The sequence below is a fragment of the Vipera berus genome, assembly GCF_964194415.1.
Source record: "Vipera berus genome assembly, chromosome: 1".
NCBI classification, from domain to species: domain Eukaryota; kingdom Metazoa; phylum Chordata; class Lepidosauria; order Squamata; family Viperidae; genus Vipera; species Vipera berus.
Genome location: NC_138202.1, coordinates 116,889,094 through 116,908,487, shown reverse-complemented (window position 1 = coordinate 116,908,487; position 19,394 = coordinate 116,889,094). Strand labels below are relative to the sequence as shown.

The 19,394-nt window shown below is 43.0% G+C and overlaps 1 protein-coding gene across 4 annotated transcripts in view; it reads left to right on the top strand.

Annotated features, from left to right (window-relative positions):
* Positions 1–19,394, top strand: part of COL18A1 (collagen type XVIII alpha 1 chain) — a 196,168-nt gene that overhangs the window by 146,165 nt on the left and 30,609 nt on the right. For 3 of the 4 annotated variants that reach the window (XM_081328545.1, XM_081328544.1, XM_081328542.1), the window contains 10 exons: positions 249–275; positions 4,429–4,626; positions 7,082–7,108; positions 8,699–8,761; positions 8,931–9,017; positions 9,761–9,814; positions 13,767–13,925; positions 14,504–14,566; positions 14,727–14,771; positions 18,313–18,435. In XM_081328545.1, the coding sequence (XP_081184671.1) occupies positions 249–275; positions 4,429–4,626; positions 7,082–7,108; positions 8,699–8,761; positions 8,931–9,017; positions 9,761–9,814; positions 13,767–13,925; positions 14,504–14,566; positions 14,727–14,771; positions 18,313–18,435 (846 nt within the window). The remainder of the gene's footprint in view (positions 1–248; positions 276–4,428; positions 4,627–7,081; positions 7,109–8,698; positions 8,762–8,930; positions 9,018–9,760; positions 9,815–13,766; positions 13,926–14,503; positions 14,567–14,726; positions 14,772–18,312; positions 18,436–19,394) is intronic. The other variant, XM_081328543.1, reaches the window with a different exon arrangement.

The following is a 19,394-nucleotide window of genomic DNA, read 5'->3' as shown; positions in this document are numbered from 1 at the left end:
TCTAGCCAGCCAATATCTTGCTAATGACAACTGATGGGAGATGGAGTACAACACATCTAGAAAGTTCTAAACTAGAAAAAGCTGCATTAGCAGCGACGTAGCTCCTTTCTTTTCCCACAGACAGCAGCTCGGTGGATAATTAATTTTGCTGAATGTTGGATTGATTGTTGGATTTTGTTGTATGTTAGATTACGCAATACTGAAAAGCTTTGCTTTGCTCTGCTCTGCTCTGCTTTTTGCTTTTGCAGGGAGAAAAGGGAGAGCTGGGTGTAAAGGTAAGCATTGCAACAATCTTTTCTTTGCCTCTAAAAAGGCGTCAAAGGAATATTGGAATGAGAACCTAGGGCATACTTATCTGACGTATTAATAATTATTTCACTATACACAGATTTAAAGCCCTCAAAGTATCATCTGCACTCCAGAGGGAAATTTTAAACAGTGTAGAAACTTCCATAAGAGCAATAATTTTAAGGGGAAAGCTCCTCTGAGGACAGCAGATTCCAAGGATAGCCCACTGAAAATTGAAGAGCTAAATTCCATGCAATAAATTTTACCAATAAAGTTTAACACAGGGGTAGGCAACTATGGCTCCTTACGACCTGTGGACATGCTGGCTCAGGAATTCTGGGAGTTGAAGTCCAAAGGTTGAAAAGGTGCCATCGTTGCCTACCCCTCTGTTAACATAATAGCCTAGATCACAATATGCTAAAACAATAGCTGAATTCCTATAAAAACACTGAACACAAACAACCTAACACTAGTGTTCTCTCTAAACCAGAGGTTTCTAAACCAGGGGTCCCCATCCTGTGGGCTACGACCCGCTACCAGGCCATGACCTATTTGCAACAGGGCCACTTGAGTGGCGGGCTGGTTTGTGTGCACATGGACACTGCCTAACTCACGCAAGTGGCAGGTGCCGGTACTCACAGCCCCACTTGTGCACAAATGAAGCTGTGCACACCTGTGTGCACACGCCTACCCCTCACACTAAACCACACCCTCTTCCCCTCCTCCCCCCTGCATCAGGCCACCAGCCCAGAAAGGTTGGGGAATGCTGTTCTAAACCTTTTGCCATCACACTTCCATTTAATGTAATCTTAATGTACACACCTCCCCCAAAATTGCAAATGTCAAAACTAACCGAAATGAACAGTGAAAACAATGTAATGAAACTTTGGGAATGATGAATTTATCGTAACAACGTACAACTCAAAGATTCTTTACCTTCCCTGGACTCTGTTTGTACCTCTCTAAGGGAGCTTTATCTCTTGGTTTTGGAAATTCTGCTCTAAACCAGGGCAGCAGATGTACAAGTCATCATGTTTTCTGAGCAGAAGCAAGGATTTTTGAAAAAAAATGCATAATCTACTTTATGTTTGTAGATTTTATTATTTCTTTATTCTCCCACCTTTATTATTTTTATTAAAGCATGGTGAACATACCTGATACTCCTTCTTGCTGCCGTTTTTCCCCCCACCACAACCCTGTGAGGTGGGTTTTGCTGAGAAAGAGTGGCTGGCCCAAAGTCACCCAGCTGGCTTTCATGCCTAGGGCAGGACTAGAACTCATGGTATCCCAATTTTTTAAAAAAATGAGGTTACATATTTTTATGCAACTGGAAAGGTAACTATATATAAAATGAAGGTAAAAAGTAATACAGGAGTGCCTGGCTTTAAAATGATTGCATCCCCAATTCATTATTTTCATTATTAGCATGAGCTGCTGTTGGTTCCCCTCAGTTTTTGCCAGTTTTTATCGCTTTTCCAGAAAAAGTCATGGAGAGAAAATGCCCCCTTCCCCATTTTGCTGTCCTTTTTCTTGAACTTTCTTTTCCTTGTGCCACTCAATCCCTCCTTCAGCTGGAGCCCAGCAAAGGTCCTAGCTTCCTCCTCCTTCCCCCTATTTATTTATTTGTTTGTTTATTATATTTATATTTACACGTATATGTCACTATCTAGTGACCCTTTGCTTATCTTTTGGACAAAATACACTTAGTTAGTACATCTTCTTTGGCAGTGGGAGAAAGACCCTAGGGATCATTGTCAAACACCATTGTAGGCTAATGTTTGGTGTACTGAAAACCCAGTCAGCAGTACATAGTAGTGCAAGCTAGTTGTTCAGTGGGTGAGCAGGGATATCGAAAACTGAGATAGGTCAATCAAATCAAAGGCTACTGTATTTATCTGGAAGTCTCTTCATTACTACTGGACTGGGGACAACATGCCTCCAATAACTGTAGTAGGAGAAACATTTGCAGGAGAAGCTCATGTCTCCCAAGTCCCTGGGAGAGATCTGGCTGCTATTTGAAATACAAAATGCTGGACTAAAGTGGGCCTTGCCTGGATTCATCAAGGCTGTTCTTGTGAGACAGAAAGTGGGTAGGAATGAAATAGAATAGCCAGGAAACACAGTAGTTTGATAAGACCCATGAATAATATTCTTTCTCACGTGCTCTTAAAGTAAAATTAGATTGTACAGACATTAATTTATCTCTAGGGTAATTTATCCCTAGGGTAACTCCATAGCCTCCAAATTCTGCTTTTATTTTTATTTATTTTATTTTAATTCCATTTATATCCCGCCCTTCTCCGAAGACTCATGGCGGCTTACAAGCTTAGCAGTACATTTTCCATCCCAAGGCTTCGGCAAAAGATAGAATGAAAAGATGTTAATTTGAGGGAATCCTTCCTGATTCAAATGGGTTTCCATCTAAAACATAACGGTTTCTTTGTGCAGTTAATTTATGCACAGTTGCTATTCTTTGCACAAAAATAAAGATTTTCTTTAGCTAAGACGCTCAGTTTGATGGCTTGCACTCAGAATCTCTAAATATAGAGATATCCTCTTTTTTTATATTTGTTGTTGCATATCTTTCCTCTAACATCCACTGGTACCAAATGAATCATTGCTTGGAACTTGCCTAGGGAGTGAAAGATGCTTATAGTGTTATCAGAATTTGAAATTAAGTTATTTGTTACAAAAAACATTCACTTTCTGTCATAAGATTGAATGGAATGCTTTTCTGCTTAACAGCTTGGTAAGAAGTCCTATTTTTAGACTAATGTTATTGAGCTGTTTCTACAGGGCAAAACAGTTAAATCAACCTATACTTAGTCTAACATTGCAAGAAATAGAACAAAGTTCCTTTCATTTAAAAAAAAATTGCTTTCCGCTCCTTTTTCCTTTTAAAATACATGCTAGAATCTCTTCATACATAAATACTCTGTCCTGGAGCAATTGTGCAATGCATACCTCCATAAGCACATATCCAAGATGGGGAAATATTCTTGAATTCAGGGGGATGATCAAAACAGGATTAATTTCCCTAAAGAAAGACTCTCGATTAGCAATATAGCACTCCCGAAACCTGACAAATGAGCAAAACGTAGCTCAAATATTTTGAGCTTTATTGCAATGAATAATTAACTTGCATTATTTGAAAAGGGCCTGATGTGGAAAATGGAATAAATAAACATTGCTAAATTCCAGATGGCTCAAAACGTAAGCAAACTGGAAACCCAAATTCTTCAGGAAAGAAAACGGTCAAATTAAAATAAAGACGTTTCCTGGAACAATGCTAGCTATGACAAGGCATCTTAAAGAGGACCTCTGTCTAGCTCTTGGGCCTCCTGGATGTTTCCTCCCTTTAGGAAAGGGAATTAGCAGCCTCCCCCCCCCCACTTTTTTTTCTTTTTACTTCCGTTCAGTGTAGTTTCTCCGTAGTGGACCGAAGGCCTTAGTTGCTTCCTTTTCTCCCCCTGCTTTCTGCATCTGTCCTAATCGTAACCTCAGCCACTATGGAAGTTGTTTATATCCCTGCCCCAGTGGAGGAACGGTGCTCTTCCTCCATTGTCTCAAATGGTGGGTGGGCAGGTGGAATGGAGAAACAGCATTTGGATCAGCCTCATGCGGGTGGTGAAGGCATGGCATGCAATATGATTAAATGTCTAATTTCTTTGCTTTGGCAACTGCATACTTTATGTAGCCTTTGCTCACAGGCCAGCGCATCTGTTTGCATTGTCGTTTTTGATGTACACGTAACAAGTTACCAGCAGTAGATCTTATGTAGATTTGTTCCTTCTTCCAAAATAGTATTGGGTAAAGCACTTGAACCTATATTGATATAAACTCTGATTTAAGGCTAGAAAACAACACAAATACACAATAATTAATACATTGCAGGGAGAAGCAGCCTGGTATCCTCTAGAAATTTTGGATGATAGTTCCCATGGTCCCTTGCTGATGGGGACGGGGACTGATGGGGACTGAAGTCCAGTCTGACTGGAGGCTATCAAGTTGTCTGTCTCAGTACTTCCAGTATGTGACAGAAGGAAATGGGAAGATAATAATTCATGTTCATTCCATTTCCAATTTAGAAGAAATTATATTTGGCTGGTTTTCATTTTTCATAATTTTCTTCCCCTTTAGGGAAGTGCAGGCTTTGGATATCCAGGCTCTAAAGGACAGAAAGGTGAGCCTGGTATTCAAGGGCTTCCTGGTCCAATTGGGCCCCCAGGACCTCCTGGAACCATCATGAGGCACTCTGATGGCTCTACTGTTCAGCAACCAGGAGCCCCACTAGGACCTCCTGGAAAAGATGGTCAACCTGGAAAGGATGGAGAGCCTGTAAGTAACCTTTTTATATGATGGTTGATTTCCACTGGTGGGAAATGCACAAAGGGTTGGAATGGCTTGCCTCTTAGAATTCATTAATTTATTGCTACTATACATTGGCATTCATGCAAGGAGTAGCCAAGGGTACCAGCCTTAGCTGGACTCATGTCATATGCAGCATTTTCTATTAACAGGACAATTCCTTTTGGACAGATTTTTGCCAATATGCCACCAGCAGAACCAGAGTCCAATTTTATCCCAAGTGAGCTTATACTAATCCATTAAAACTAGTATTTCTAACCTAAAGACAGTCTTGTAAACCAAAACATTGTTGGCAACATTCCACTATATTACAAGATAAATATCATCATTTATTGATTTAGAATACATATACGATAAAGTGAATAGTCTAGAATCATGGAACTTTACATGTATATGAAGATAAAAGTTGGTTCTACATGATGGAAATAAAACGCGCATGAGAATAAATGGCTTACAGAAGGTCAGGTGAATGAATTCATGTACCTCAGTGATATTTACTAATAAAAAAATAGAGATCTTTTTAAGCATGCAGATGCTGGTTAAAAAAAACCCAGGTGGTATGTAGTCTGTTTTGATGGATGAATAAATGTTTGTGTGTAAAAACATGCTTTTACCCATTTGTTATATGGAAATGAGAATTGGGTGTATCAGGAGAAACTTAAAAGTAAGTGGAATGGCATAGGACTGAAGCACTGAAGAAATGTGTGTAGTAAAATAAGAATCAAGAATACCTGGATACTAAACAAATCTAGATTTAATACAAAAGTGAATGACCAGTATGAAAGAATTATGTTATATATGTTTGCACATTGAGAGAGGATGAATGAAGGCTGAATGGATAACAAAATAAATATATGAAGGCATGGCAAATGGGTTGAAAGAAAGAGCAAAATTAAAAAAAGCTGGATGAGGTTGGTGAGATCCTCAAGAAGTAAAAGGTCAGGAGTTATATGGAGCAATGTATAAATCAGTGATTGGATGAGGAAAAAGGAAAGAGGGTTTGGAAAGATAGAAAGCTGTGGAGAGAAATACTGAATGATATTGTCATAAAGCAGATCAATCTATATTTTCTTTTTCTTATCTCATGGCTTAAATTTCTTTAGCTTACTATTTCTTACTCCTTTTCTGCTCTCTGCGTAACATCACTTATCCTGAAAGGGAATAGCCTGATAGGTATGTATACATGTATGCACTTATACATTGGAATGAGCAAAATGTGGTTACATTCTCTGTATACAAATAAATCCATATTGATACCACCTTTCAGGTTCACCATAAAAGCCAATAGTCCTAAAGATTTTAGTGAATTTTTTCTGTCCATTTTCTTATTTTCTTCACATGAGTTTCCTATCCATTTGTTTCCCTCTCTGTTTTTGTTTCATCCACCAGATTTAAGACTTATTTAAAAATGGAAACTTTAAAGTGCAAAAAAAATAAAGACCCTTTAGCTGTTAGATTGTTTTTGAAGATTATAATAGGCCATTCTATTAAGGGCGTAAATAATGAAGCCACCATGATGGTCTTTTATACAAAATCCATGATTGGCCCTTATTTGCTAGAAATGTGACACAAAATAGCGTGCAATCAGGTTTTAAATTCTAGAGATGGCTTCCATAGACAGGAGTTTTTCATTTTCAATGGAAAATTTCACTTGAGCTTTGATAGGTCTTTGGTCTTTCAGGTTAATACGGTAGTTCTCAAAACAGATTCCCTTTTTCAAATATATTTTAGGGTTTTTTTGCCTGCATGTTTTGTTCCTCCAGTCCCCAACTCCAGCATCATGTGAATTAGACTTGACACACCCTCCCTATCCTGAGACTCAATGTTTCTGAAATATATTCCAGCAGATTCTGCAACCTCTGAAACACATTTGAGAACGAATAATAGAGGGTCACAGGGAAGAAGGGGAACAATCCTTTGTCTTAGAGGAAAAAGAGTGCCTTTTTAAGTTCTCCCCCCCTATTGGTGCTCTTTTTAGATATTTTTATCATTAGCTTCTCTTCTCGTTAAAAATCCTAATATTTTCCCTGTTCTTCTCTCTTTTGCTTCCTTTCTGAGCTGCTACATTGTTGGACTCTCTTTATTACAATCCGAATTAAGCCAAGATATTCTTCATATGTTTTGTGCAAGTCTGAGTGAGCTTATCCCTGTAGCTGATTTAGCCAAATATCATATGAATGCAGTGCTTTTTTGTAAAAGAAAAAGGTGCCGGAACTCACACATGTCATACAACCCACCTTGCCTATGCTACAAGGTTCCATCCAAAAAAGGTGCCGGAACTCCGTTCTGAGCGTTCTATGAGAAAAAAAGCCCTGTATGAATGTGAGAAGGTAGCAGAGGAAATTAGCTTGGGTTTTGAAATTTAAACCACAACAAAGTGGTAAAAGTGCCTAAGTTCTGCTTCCAACATTTTGTTCTTTTTTAGGGAGATCCTGGTGAAGATGGTAAACCAGTAAGTTCTGTTGTTTCTGCCTCTCATTTGAGATATGAACTTTTTAGTTTTGAACTACACAGTTGTAAAGAAATTTCTGTATACCATGCAAAACTGTCCTGATTGTCTCACAGAAAAATGATGACAACCTTATACAAGTTTGCTCAGACGTTACTCCCCTAATGTTGTATGAGGTAACTTTCAGGTAGATGAGAATAAGATTGTACCCTAAGCCATATTTTATACAGAGATTTCCAGACCAGACTTTTAATAAAAATGCTTCTTCTACATTCATTCAAGTGAAGTGTGTAACGATTTAGGCAATCAAATCTATAAATTTGTAAATCTGCCAGAATCATAACTGAGTTAGTCTAATGTCCCCAAATTTATTTATTTTATTTATTTATTTGGATTTATATACCGCCCCTCTCCCAAGGGACTCGGGGCGGTGTACAGGGCAATTAAAACACTATGAACAACACATAATATACAAAAATTAAAATGAAATTAAACCAAATAGCCCTAAACAATAAAACACATTCTAAAATTTAAAATTTTTAAAATTTAAGATCTAAAATCCCAGTCCCTCAGTCCAGGCCGGCAAGTTCAAATAGCCAAGTCTTCAGGTCGCGGTGAAAAGAGCAAAGGTCGGGAGCCATCCGGAGCTCAACAGGAAGCTGATTCCAGAGGGAAGGTGCGCCCACTGAGAATGCTCTCCCCCTGGGGGCCGCCAGTCGACATTCCCTGACCGACGGCACCCTGAGGAGGCCCTCTCTGTGGGAACACACAGGACGATGGGAAGTTAACGCCGGCAAAAGGTACTCCCGTAAATAACCCAGACCCATGCCATTTAGGGCTTTATAGGTCATCACCAGCACCTTGAATCTCACCCGGAAGACAACTGGAAGCCAATGCAGCTCGCGGAGCAGAGGTGTTACATGGGAGTATCGGGAGACCCCCATCACAACTCGCGCGGCTGCATTCTGCACCAGCTGGAGCCTCCGAGTGGTATTCAAGGGCAGCCCCATGTAGAGAGCGTTGCAGTAGTCTATCCGAGAGGTCATGAGCGCATGAGTGACTGTCCGTAGGGCATCTTGGTCCAAGTAGGGCCGCAACTGGTGCACCAGGCGAACCTGGGCAAAAGCCCCCCTGACTTAAAAAATAGGAAAAACAAAACTAGGGAAGCCAAAAGAGTAAACTATACGTATGTAAGTATTATATTTAAAATGCTCTTACAAAATTTATTCTTTTTTAAAAAAAATGCAGCTTGTCATTCTCAGATATGTTGTTGCATATTTGTTTATGACTAATAAACTAAGTTGAAATGTTGCTTGAAATATTGAAACAGAATACAGCAGTCGTTAAAATGGGAAGAACACTTCTCAGCCAAAAGTGCTTTTCAGTTGTATCAGACAAAAGATGATTCACACGTTGCACTAAGCCAAGGGTTCTCAAACTGTGGTCGGGGCCCGTCAGAGGAGTGTAAGTGACTTAGATGGAGGTCACAATATTTTGCGCAATTTTGTTTATGCAGGTAAACAAAATTACGGATTTTGAAAAATCAGCTAGTTAGGCTTGATCAAAATACATATTTATTTATTTCTTGTGTAGGGTGATGTTGGTCCCCAAGGATTCCCTGGAACTCCGGGTGAGCCTGGCCTGAAAGGCGACAAGGTACAAATATTCTAAGGCTGTCAGAATATGGCTGTGCTGTTACTGGAGTTCAACATTTTCCGAGTAGTCTGTTTTGACTGAGGGATTTGGTGTGTGTGTGTGGGGATTTTTGGAGAGAAGGGGACTGTGATCAGTATTCTCAGCTGGGTAACTTGTTATTTCCATCTAGGGAGAACCAGGTATTGGTGCAAGAGGTCCTCCTGGGCCCCCAGGCCCACCTGGGAAACCTGGATTGAGTTCCAAACTGGATAAGTTGGTGAGTTCCAAAGGCTCGTAAAAAGACACAGAGCGGAGCTTGTTTTTGTGGTCTTACCCCACCTAGGAAATGATGCTGCACTGCCAGCCAGGACAGCTCTCTGCTTTTCTCTTTAGGCAAATTATTTGCCTTCCTTAACATGACTTAGATCTGTATAAGTGGAATTTCCACCAGCTGAATGAAACTACCAGATGTCAGGGATTGCATGTGTCCCTGCTGCCCCCATTCTCAAATCTGAACCAGATGTTGGGAGCTATGCAGGAGGTAGGAGAACTCTGCACCACTGCAAATCCAATTGTTATATTTGGGTGGCGCTTTATTATATATATGCCAAGTCTGTTCCTTCCTTACTCTAGGTAGAATTTTTTAATTTTTCCCAGATTTTAACATTTTAAATTGCTTGAAAGTATTAGTTGTTCTGCCTTGAATAGTATTATATTTTTACTGTTGTAATGTTTTATTTATTTATATAAATATTCATTACTCATTGGCTGCTCATTTAGTCTTCCAGGTGGAAGATTTAGTATATAAGGTATTAAATTGCAGAATAACATTTCCACACACCCCTAAATTTATTAACATGCCCTGTTTGTCTGGATTTCTTCTCAGTATAAACCAAGAACACAGCAGGTGAAATTAGGCAGACATACTGTATTACTTTGAACTACTTAGGTCTTTGTTTAAATAACATTTAACTGTGATATGCTTAATCATTTGTTTGCATTTGTGCTTTTTTCTTCCAGACATTTATCGATATGGAGGGATCTGGTTTTGGAAGTGAGTTGGAGGCTTTGCGAGTAAGTACCTAAGTACCATCCTGGGAGCGACCCGCCTTATCTTTTAATTCACCTCTTGATGACGGGTCTGACTGTTGGGACCCTGAGAGATGGCCGGGCAGAAACAGGGGCCTAAGATATAAATTTAACAAGAGGCCCCTGATTACTTTTTTAGCTAAATTTTTTGTAGGGTTAGGGAGGGGGGAGGGTTGTGGTTGGTTGGAGAGGGGGGGCAATCCACCAACTGCTGTTCAGACCAGGCCTAGGAGAGATCGCGTTGAGAGGGAGCCGGGGTCGGTAATCTCTGGAGCTCTGGAGCGGGTCGTGGGATTGCCAATTCCCACGACGATAGGGAATGGCTGCAGGTGTAAGATCAGAGGGCCGTATCGACCTCCGGGAGGGCCTCTCCGCTATCTTCAAGCGGTGAGGCGCTCCGACCCTCTGCCTTCGACCCAAGGTTCTGGGAGCGGGGATGTGCAGCCACCTGAGCTCCGACTGGTGTACCTAAATGCCAGGTCCGTTGCTAATAAGGCTCCCCTCGTCCGGGATCTAGTTGAGGGTGAGCAAGCGGACCTGGCTTGCATTACGGAAACCTGGTTGGGCCCAGAGGGTGGTATCCCCCTGGTGGATCTCTGCCCACCAGGCTTCCGGGTGCTGCACCGGCCTCGGACTCAGGGTAGGGATGGGGGAGTGGCTGTGGTTATGAGGGAGACCTTATGCCCGCAGGAGGCCACCGTTCCTCAGATAGTCGGGTGTGAATCTCTCTTATTGAGGTTTGGTCCTAGGGCGCAGTTGGGCTTGCTTCTCGCGTACCTTTCGCCTAGTCGCGTAGCAGCAGCCCTGCCCGAGCTTCTCGATATCCTCTCAGGGCTGGTGATTGAGTTTCCTAAACTTATGGTTTTGGGAGACTTCAATCTACCATCCCTGGGAGGAGCATCTGAGTTAGCTCGGGAGTTCATGGCTTCCATGACGGCCATGGACCTGACGCAGGTAATTCATGGACCGACCCATGAGGGAGGCCACACCCTTGACTTGGTTTTCTTATCTGGTCGGTGGTTAGATGATCTTGGTGGGGGCTCTCCAATTGTTATGCCCCTGTCATGGACCGATCATCATCTCCTGCGGCTGGTCTTCCGTTTTGCCACTCCCCACCGTGGGGTTGTTGAGCCAACTAGATGGTTCCGCCCCAGGCGCTTAATGGACCCTGAGAGGTTTCAGGCAGCGCTGGGGGCCCCACCTGCCTCCCCAGCTCACAGCTCGGCGGATGCCTTAGTGGAGGCCTGGGAAAGGACGGCCACGGAGGCACTTGACCGAGTTGTACCCTTGCGGCCCCTGACCCGGCGCAGATCCCAATGGGCTCCATGGTTCTCCGCGGAGCTCCGGGAGATGAAGCGTCGGAGACGGGGCCTAGAGAGCGTCTGGAGGTCCAGCCGATCTGAATCCGACCGATTGCGACTAAGAACCCATATTAGGTCTTATCTCGCTGCGATGAGGGTAGCGAGATCTAACTACTTCGCTGCCCTCATCGCGTCCGCAGATAATCGCCCGGCCGCCCTGTTTAGGGTGACCCGCTCCCTCCTTAACCAGGAGGTTAGTGGGGATCCCTTGCAGGGGCGTGCCGAGGAATTTAGTCAACATCTGTCGGACAAAATCGCTCGGATTCGGACCGGTTTGGACTCCGACTGGGCAGTATCGGACGATCAGGACACGAGCGATCTTGTCGATGCCACCTGGGAGGAGTTCGATCCTGTGACTCCGGAGGAAGTGGACAGGATCATGGGGAGGCTGAGCTCCACCACATGTTTATTGGACCCGTGCCCTTCCTGGCTGGTTTATGCAGCCCGGGAGGGGACACGAGGCTGGTTCCAGGCGGTTATAGCTGCTTCTTTGAGTGAGGGTAGTTTTCCCGCCGCCCTGAAAGAGGCGGTGGTGAGACCTCTCCTCAAGAAGCCTGCCTTGGATCCGGCTGTTTTGAATAACTTTCGTCCGGTCTCCAACCTTCGCTTCCTTGCGAAGGTTGTTGAGAGTGTGGTGGCGCATCAGCTCCCTCTGGTCCTGGATGAAGCGGATTATCTAGACCCGTACCAATCGGGCTTCAGGCCTGGGTACAGCACGGAGACGGCATTGGTCGCGCTGGTGAATGATCTCTGGAGGGCTCGGGACAGAGGATACTCCTCTGTTCTAGTCCTATTAGACCTCTCAGTGGCTTTCGATACCATCGACCATGGTATCTTGCTGCGGCGTCTCAGGGGATTGGGAGTGGGAGGCACGGTTCTTCAGTGGTTCTCCTCCTATCTCCTGGGACGCTCGCAGTCGGTGTTGACAGGGGGGCAGAGGTCGACCGCGAGGCCTCTCGCTTGTGGAGTCCCTCAGGGGTCGGTCCTCTCGCCCCTTCTGTTCAACATCTATATGAAACTGCTGGGCGAGATCATTCGCGGTTTTGGAGTTGGGTACCATCAGTATGCTGATGATACCCAACTTTTCATTTCGACCCCAAACCACCCCAGTGATGCCCTCGACGTGATGTCCCGGTGCCTGGAGGCGGTCCGGGTCTGGATGGGGAGGAACAGGCTTCGTCTCAACCCTGACAAGACGGAGTGGCTGTGCGTACCGGCATCTCGGGATATTCAGGATATCCCACCCCTCATTATGGGGGGTGAGTCATTATCTCCTGTAGATAGGGCTCGCAACTTGGGAGTCCTCCTAGATTCACAGCTCTCTTTAGAAGACCATATTGTAGCTGTAACTAGGGGGGCGTTCGCCCAGGTTCGCCTGGTGCGCCAGTTGCGGCCCTATCTAGACTGGGATGCCTTGCGCACGGTCACTCATGCGCTCGTGACCTCTCGTCTTGATTACTGCAACGCTCTCTACATGGGGCTACCCTTGAAGACCACTCGGAGGCTCCAACTGGTACAGAATGCAGCCGCGAGAGTTGTATCGGGGGTCTCCCGATACTCCCGTGTTACACCTTTGCTCCGCGAGCTGCATTGGTTACCAGTTGTCTTCCGGGTGAGGTTCAAGGTGTTGGTAATGACCTACAAAGCCCTCCATGGCATGGGTCCAGAATACCTTGGGGAGCACCTGCAGCCGGCGTCATCTTCCCTCCGCCCAGTACGCTCCCACAGAGAGGGCCTCCTCAGGGTGCTGCCAGTCAAAGAATGCCGACTGGTGACCCCCAGGGGGAGAGCGTTCTCTGTGGGTGCACCGGATTTATGGAACCATCTTCCGGTAGAGCTCCGGATGGCGCCCGATCTCCGCTCCTTCCGGCGCGACCTTAAAACCCATCTCTTTAACGAAGCGGGCCTGGCCTGATGGGACGGGGTGGGATTGTTACTATGATTTTAATTTTAAATTTGTATTATTATGGGCACTGTTTAATCATGTTTTAATAATTTTAATTTTTTTGTACCTGTTTTTATGTATTGCCCTGTTAACCGCCCTGAGTCTCTTGAGAGAAGGGCGGTATATAAATTAAATTAATAAATAAATAAATAAATAAATAAATACCCATTACTGAATAGAGGAACTGATGTTCCATTGATTATACTGGATTTGGGAGGAGTAAAGAAAGAAACAACAATAGTGGCCTTCCTCAATATTGAGTCATCCAGATGTTTCAATACTCTAACTCCAAAAATAGCACCATTAATTTTTAACCCAAAATCTCTGTGCCGCATGACCTTCAAACATCAATGATGTAGCATTTGCTCAGCAAGTGGCTGTTTCCAGTTCTGTAGGGTCTGCAAGAAAATTAACTTGGCTAGAATAAGCACATTTATTATTTGTTGGGCCCACTTTAGGTTAGAACAGGGGTGTCCAAACTTGGCAACTTTAAGACTTGACTTTAATTCCCGGAATTTCTCAGCCAGCAATGCTGGCTGGGGAATTCTGGGAGTTGAGGTCCACAAGTCTTAAATTTGCCAAATTTGGAGACCTTTGGGTTAGAACATGCATTATATTTATTGTGTTTCAGGGTCCCAGAGGACCACCTGGGCCTCCAGGCCCTCCTGGTGTACCTGGTTTACCAGGACAACCTGGAAGATTTGGGACAAATGGCACTGACTTTCCAGGACCCCCAGGCCTCCCTGGAATTCCAGGGAGAAATGGCAACTCAGGAATAGCAGGACCTCCGGTGAGTAAATCATGTTAACTGTCACCAAGAGCTACCCAGTGCCTCACTCTGTCATGGTAAGCAGGTTTTCTGTTGTGTTAGTGCATGTGCAGTGGGAGGAGGCTCGCATGCCCCTTTGCTAGCTGTGGTTATCATGCTGAATCCTGGATGTTAATGACGAACTTGTCTCACTGGCATATTAGTAGAATTTGGGAAGTGTGAGGAAATGAGGGTTGGATTTGGCTTGTATGGCCTAGTAGTTAAAGTGTTGGACCAAAACAGGGTTCAAATGCACCTTCAGCCGTGGAAGCTCACTGGGTGACTATGGCATCCATCAAACATTCTCTCAATAATCCATACTTTCCTTACAGGCTTTATTGTGGGGGAACCATGTATGTTGCCTTAAGTTTCTGTAAAACTAATAAAGCAAAATAAACAAACAAACACAGGCAGGTTAATGGCGGTAAGAAAATCAAGCCTTTACTCCTCTCTGTGGATGTAGACGTTCACATTTTCAAAGCGTAAATGTCACACAGAAGCCTGCACAGGATAATCTCTGAACATTTAACTGAGGAAAAGTTTTCCTTACTATTTTCCAGGGCCCATCTGGGCCTCCAGGAAAAGATGGCATCCCTGGTGAACCTGGAGAAAAAGGAGGACCGGTATGTATCCTTCCTCTTCAACGATGCTCAGGGTCACCAGGGTACACAATGAGGAGGACCAGCCAGCGAAACCGGACTTCCTCCGCCACTCCCTGCTTCATCAAGGTGTCCTTCAACACTTGGATGTAAATTCACTGGTCTTTTCCTTTCCTGTTTCCAGGGAGAATCAGGCGAAGTGGGCTTCCCTGGAGCGCCAGGACCAAAGGTACAGTAACTTGTTTTCTGAAGAAATAGTTACTAGTCCATATGTTGATTCTAGTTTGGTAACATTACAACACTCTAAGACTTTTTTTGATGTATATACTAAGTTTTCAAGTGCAAGTGTTTAAAAAGGGTAACGATTTCACTAATTCAGGTTCCGGTGTTGGTGATTTCGTGAATATCTTCATGTAGTTTTCTTGGCGACAGTATGAAACTGGTTTGTCAATCTCTTCTTCCTGGTGGTGGGGATGGGTGGGTGGAGATACAGGAATTTCCCAAATTATCCTAGGATAGGATTCAACTACTAACTAGGTCAATAAACCACTTGACATTTCAAGAGCAGTTAAGGCAAGCGTTTGTGTTTGCTATGTATAACTGATTTTATCAATCCCATTTCAAAGATGTCCCAGTGTTCTATGGAAGGAAAGATATTTACAGCTCATGCTCCCTTTCAAAGAGCGTTGTAAATGTTCTAGTTGCAGGTGCTGAGAATACAATATTGTGCTTATAGAGAAATGACATTTTCTTCCTTCTTAGTTTATGATAGCAAAACAGGTCTGTAGTGCAAGCGTGTTCCAAGATTGCCATCCAGGAGAACATAATATTATTTTACAAAGTTACATATGATGTGATACATTTTTAAGAAGATAGTTTCTCCCGCCATGAAAGCACCTTGGTCTGGTTTTAAAATATGCTATATTTGGGGACTTCTTCAGTCACTATTAACTTTATAAAACTCTTTTTCCCCTTTATCCTCTGTGCTGAAGATATGTGCCAGAAAATGGTATTATGCCAAAAAGCAGTAATATAACACATTATTAACCCAGAAAAATCTGATTAGCCCACTGAGAGATGTGGACATAATTATCTGCATTTGGTATTTTGGCTGAAGTGTCTTCCATTACTGCCCCACCTGATAGTTAAAGGTGGAATTTCTTTTATATCAACATTTTCCTTTAGCAAATATAGGTGGGGTTCTACTTTTAACCCTCTTCTGGATTCCAGTCCTCATGCCATTATATGTTATAAAGTACACACATTTCATTTGATTAATAGCCTCTGTTCATAAAGCCATCTGCTTTTGCTAACATTTCTCACCTCTTGATTTCTTCCTCTTTGCACTGTACATAATTTCCTCTTTGCGCTGTATATAATTCTTTAAAATGTTCATTTCTAAGTTACTGCAGTTTCTAATGCAGAATCTAGTATTGAATATTAATAATACTAATACTAATAATAAAAGTTGGAAGGGACCTTGGAGGTCATCTAGTCCAACCCCCTGCTCAGGCAGGAAACCCTATACCATTTCAGACCAATGGCTGTCCAGTCTCTTCTTAAAAACTTTCAGTGTTGGAGCATTCACAGCTTCTGGAGGCAGGTTGTTCCACTGATTAATTGTTCTAACTGTCAGGAAATTTCTCCTTAGTTCTAGGTTGCTTCTCTCTTTGGTTAGTTTCCATCCATTGCTTCTTGTCCTGCCTTCAGGTGCTTTGGAGAATAGCTTGACTCCCTCCTCTTTATGGCAGCCCCTGAGATATTGGAACACTGCTATCATGTCACCCCTCACCCTTCTCTTCATTAAACTACTAGACATACCCAATTCCAGCAACTGTTCCTTATATGTTTTACCCTCCAGTCCCCTGGTCATCTTTGATCATATCTAACAAGTGCTCAGTATTAAGTCTTCCTAGGTTTTCTTGCTGGATCTTTTACTCCTCCATATCTTCCTTTGATAAATCCAATAAATAGCATAGTTTCCATCTAACAAGTTTGAAGAGGTAGCAGCCAGCTTGGCTTCGAATAAGAAAATTTTGGCCTAAATTTTCAACTCCTTCACAACAGAAATTTCTCCTGAAGGTTTACAACTTAATGTAACATTCCATTGTTATCATTCTAAGAAGTGGCATAATTTATAGATTCATGTACCAGCCACTTAATCATATGACCTGCTACAAGATTAGTTAAATTTCCACCATCAAACACAACATGCAGAACATAATGGGAGCCCTGCTGGATGAGGCCAGAAACCTATTTAATCCATTTCCTAAAGCAGCGACTAACCAGAAAACATTCTGAACCTGCAGCGAAGACAATGGCTATGATGCTCCCTAACAGGTGCTGTTTAAATATGCTGACTGTGGTTCAGAATGTAATAAACAGCCATCAGACCTGAAAGGTACTAATCATTTGGTCTTCCATTAATTTGCTGAGTCCTATTTTAACTTGTTTTAAATTGGTGGGCTTCAAATTCTATCAGCCCCAAGTAAAGTGGCCCATAGTTGGCCATAATAGGAGGTGCGGTCCAACACATGACGATAATCTGTCTGGACTTGAATTAATAAAACTGAGACTGACATTTGAGAGAAAGGTGTTTTTTAATTAACAATTTTAAAAGCTAAGAGCAGAAGTTTATCAAATATAAAAAGGGTTGTATTTGATGACGTGGGTTGTATTTGTTGCAGCTACTTTCCTTTTTCAGCATGCTCATTCTGTAATGCAATACAAGGGTATGAACATAATTTCTAAGTCAACATATGTTGTCAAATGTCCCCCCTACTCATTTTGCTTATGCGAGATGCTTATTTTCCTGAGGTTCCACAACAATCCATAAGCACAGTATCACAATCACATAAGATGTGATGTCGCACCAAAAATGTCAACTGTGTTCTTCAGTTTCGAGCAGGTAGTCAAAATGTGTATAACCTTGCACATTTGTTGAATCTCAAAGCAATGTGTGGTAATAAGTGCAGCAAAATCTTATCCATTTATTTTATTTTTTATGACACCCATCTCCCCTCTAAGCTGACTCTACCCATTCTGTATAATGTAGATCAGGGGTGTCAAACTCAATTTCATTGAGGGCCGCATCAGCATTGCAGTTGCCCTCAAGGGTGGGTATGGCCAGGGTGGGCGTGGCCTACTGGGTGGGCGTGGCTAGAGTGCGTATGGCCTACTGGGTGGGCGTGGCCAGCTCTACATCATTTGCATCAAGGGTGCCTATGGGGGCCTGGGCAGGAGTGGGACAGATCTGAGGGTCTCTGGCAGAAGGAGGGTCTCTGGGCCAGGGCCAAGGCAGTGGGGGCCATTCCCTCACTGTTTCCAGGATGGCTTCGTGGGCCACATGAAACCACTTCGTGGGCCGGATCCGGCCCCCGGGCCTTGTGTTTGACACGTCTGATGTAGATGGAATTCTGGGATTTGGTTGAAACAAATATACCTAGCTTAACGCTTGCAGAGGAACATTTTGTCCTGTGAATATCTTGCTTGATATGATGTGATAAGAGATGTATGATGTAATTAGGGATCTGTATACATCTGCAAGCAAACCACCAGGCTCAGAGAGCACTCCATGGTTGTGTATACAGACATATAAGTGCAGGCATGCATATGTAATCCAAACCAGATGATAAATCTATAATCAGAACTCTATGAGTCCTGGATGCATGCATTCCTATCTTTTTATTTTGACGTTCTAATTTGCATGGCTCTGAATACTTTACTCCTTGCGAGAAATAGAATTATCTTAATTTTCAATGTTCTTTCAGGGCAACCCAGGAGTGCCAGGATTGCCAGGAGTACCAGGTGAACCTGGTCTGGCCGGCCTTCCTGGGCCAATGGGACCCCGTGGATTGCCAGGGCCCCCTGGGCCGGGCATTGCGGCAGAATTTGTGAGTACCAAACATTTGAGTATGGTTTAGAACAAGATGCAAAATGCTGAAGAGCACTGCAATTTCTAGTCTGATCTATTTATTACATGTTATTGCTATTACTGAACCATCAATGCCCTTGGTAGTTCACAGGGAAATAGTAGAAGCTGACCAAATCTATAACACTTTGAGATCCCATACAGAGTGAGAAGACAGATAAAGTCAAAGAAATACAGGGAGAATGTCAGCAAGGCTCTTTGCTAAGTTCTTGTTGGGCAAGCAATGATTCATGGGTGCAGTTGTTGGATAATTAAGTTTATTGCAAGAACCAGGTTAACCAACTTTTAAGAAGGAATTCCAATAACTGCTAAGTATAAAATACAACCCTTATCTATAGTAAAATCAGAGTTTGATTCTTCTGCTTCTTTGTCCCATCCACATGGTGCAACAGAGGGAAGGCCTCCCTCCCTCCATTGTAATGGACAAGGTTGTTTGAGTCTATTTGCTTCTGAAATAGAAGGATGAAGACTAGAAAAGATTAAGGCAGTGGTTTATTGAGAGAGGAAGACATTCTGCAGAAAGCTTTATTGTTGGAAAATTCTTTAAAAATGAGGGGATTACTACCCATGCTCAGAGCTCAGGAAAGACAAATCTGTCCCTTCATCTTTTTATTCCTTCAATATGAAAAACTTTGATCTGTTAGAGGGAATCAATGGAGGTTGGAAGACCAAGGACAAAAGACAAGTCTTTTTGGCAGCAAAGGCTGCTATAGAGAAGAGAAAGGCTATAAATGATGATGGCCATCACAAAAAGGGAGACTGTGACATTGATGACATCACATGTCATTGAGCGAGCAGAAAATGGGGTTGAACAGTATTTATGTTATATACCTTGTAGCAGAGGTCTCCAACCTTGGCAACTTTAAGACTTGTGGAGTTCAAATCTCAGAATTCCTCAACCATCCAAGTTGAAGTTCACAA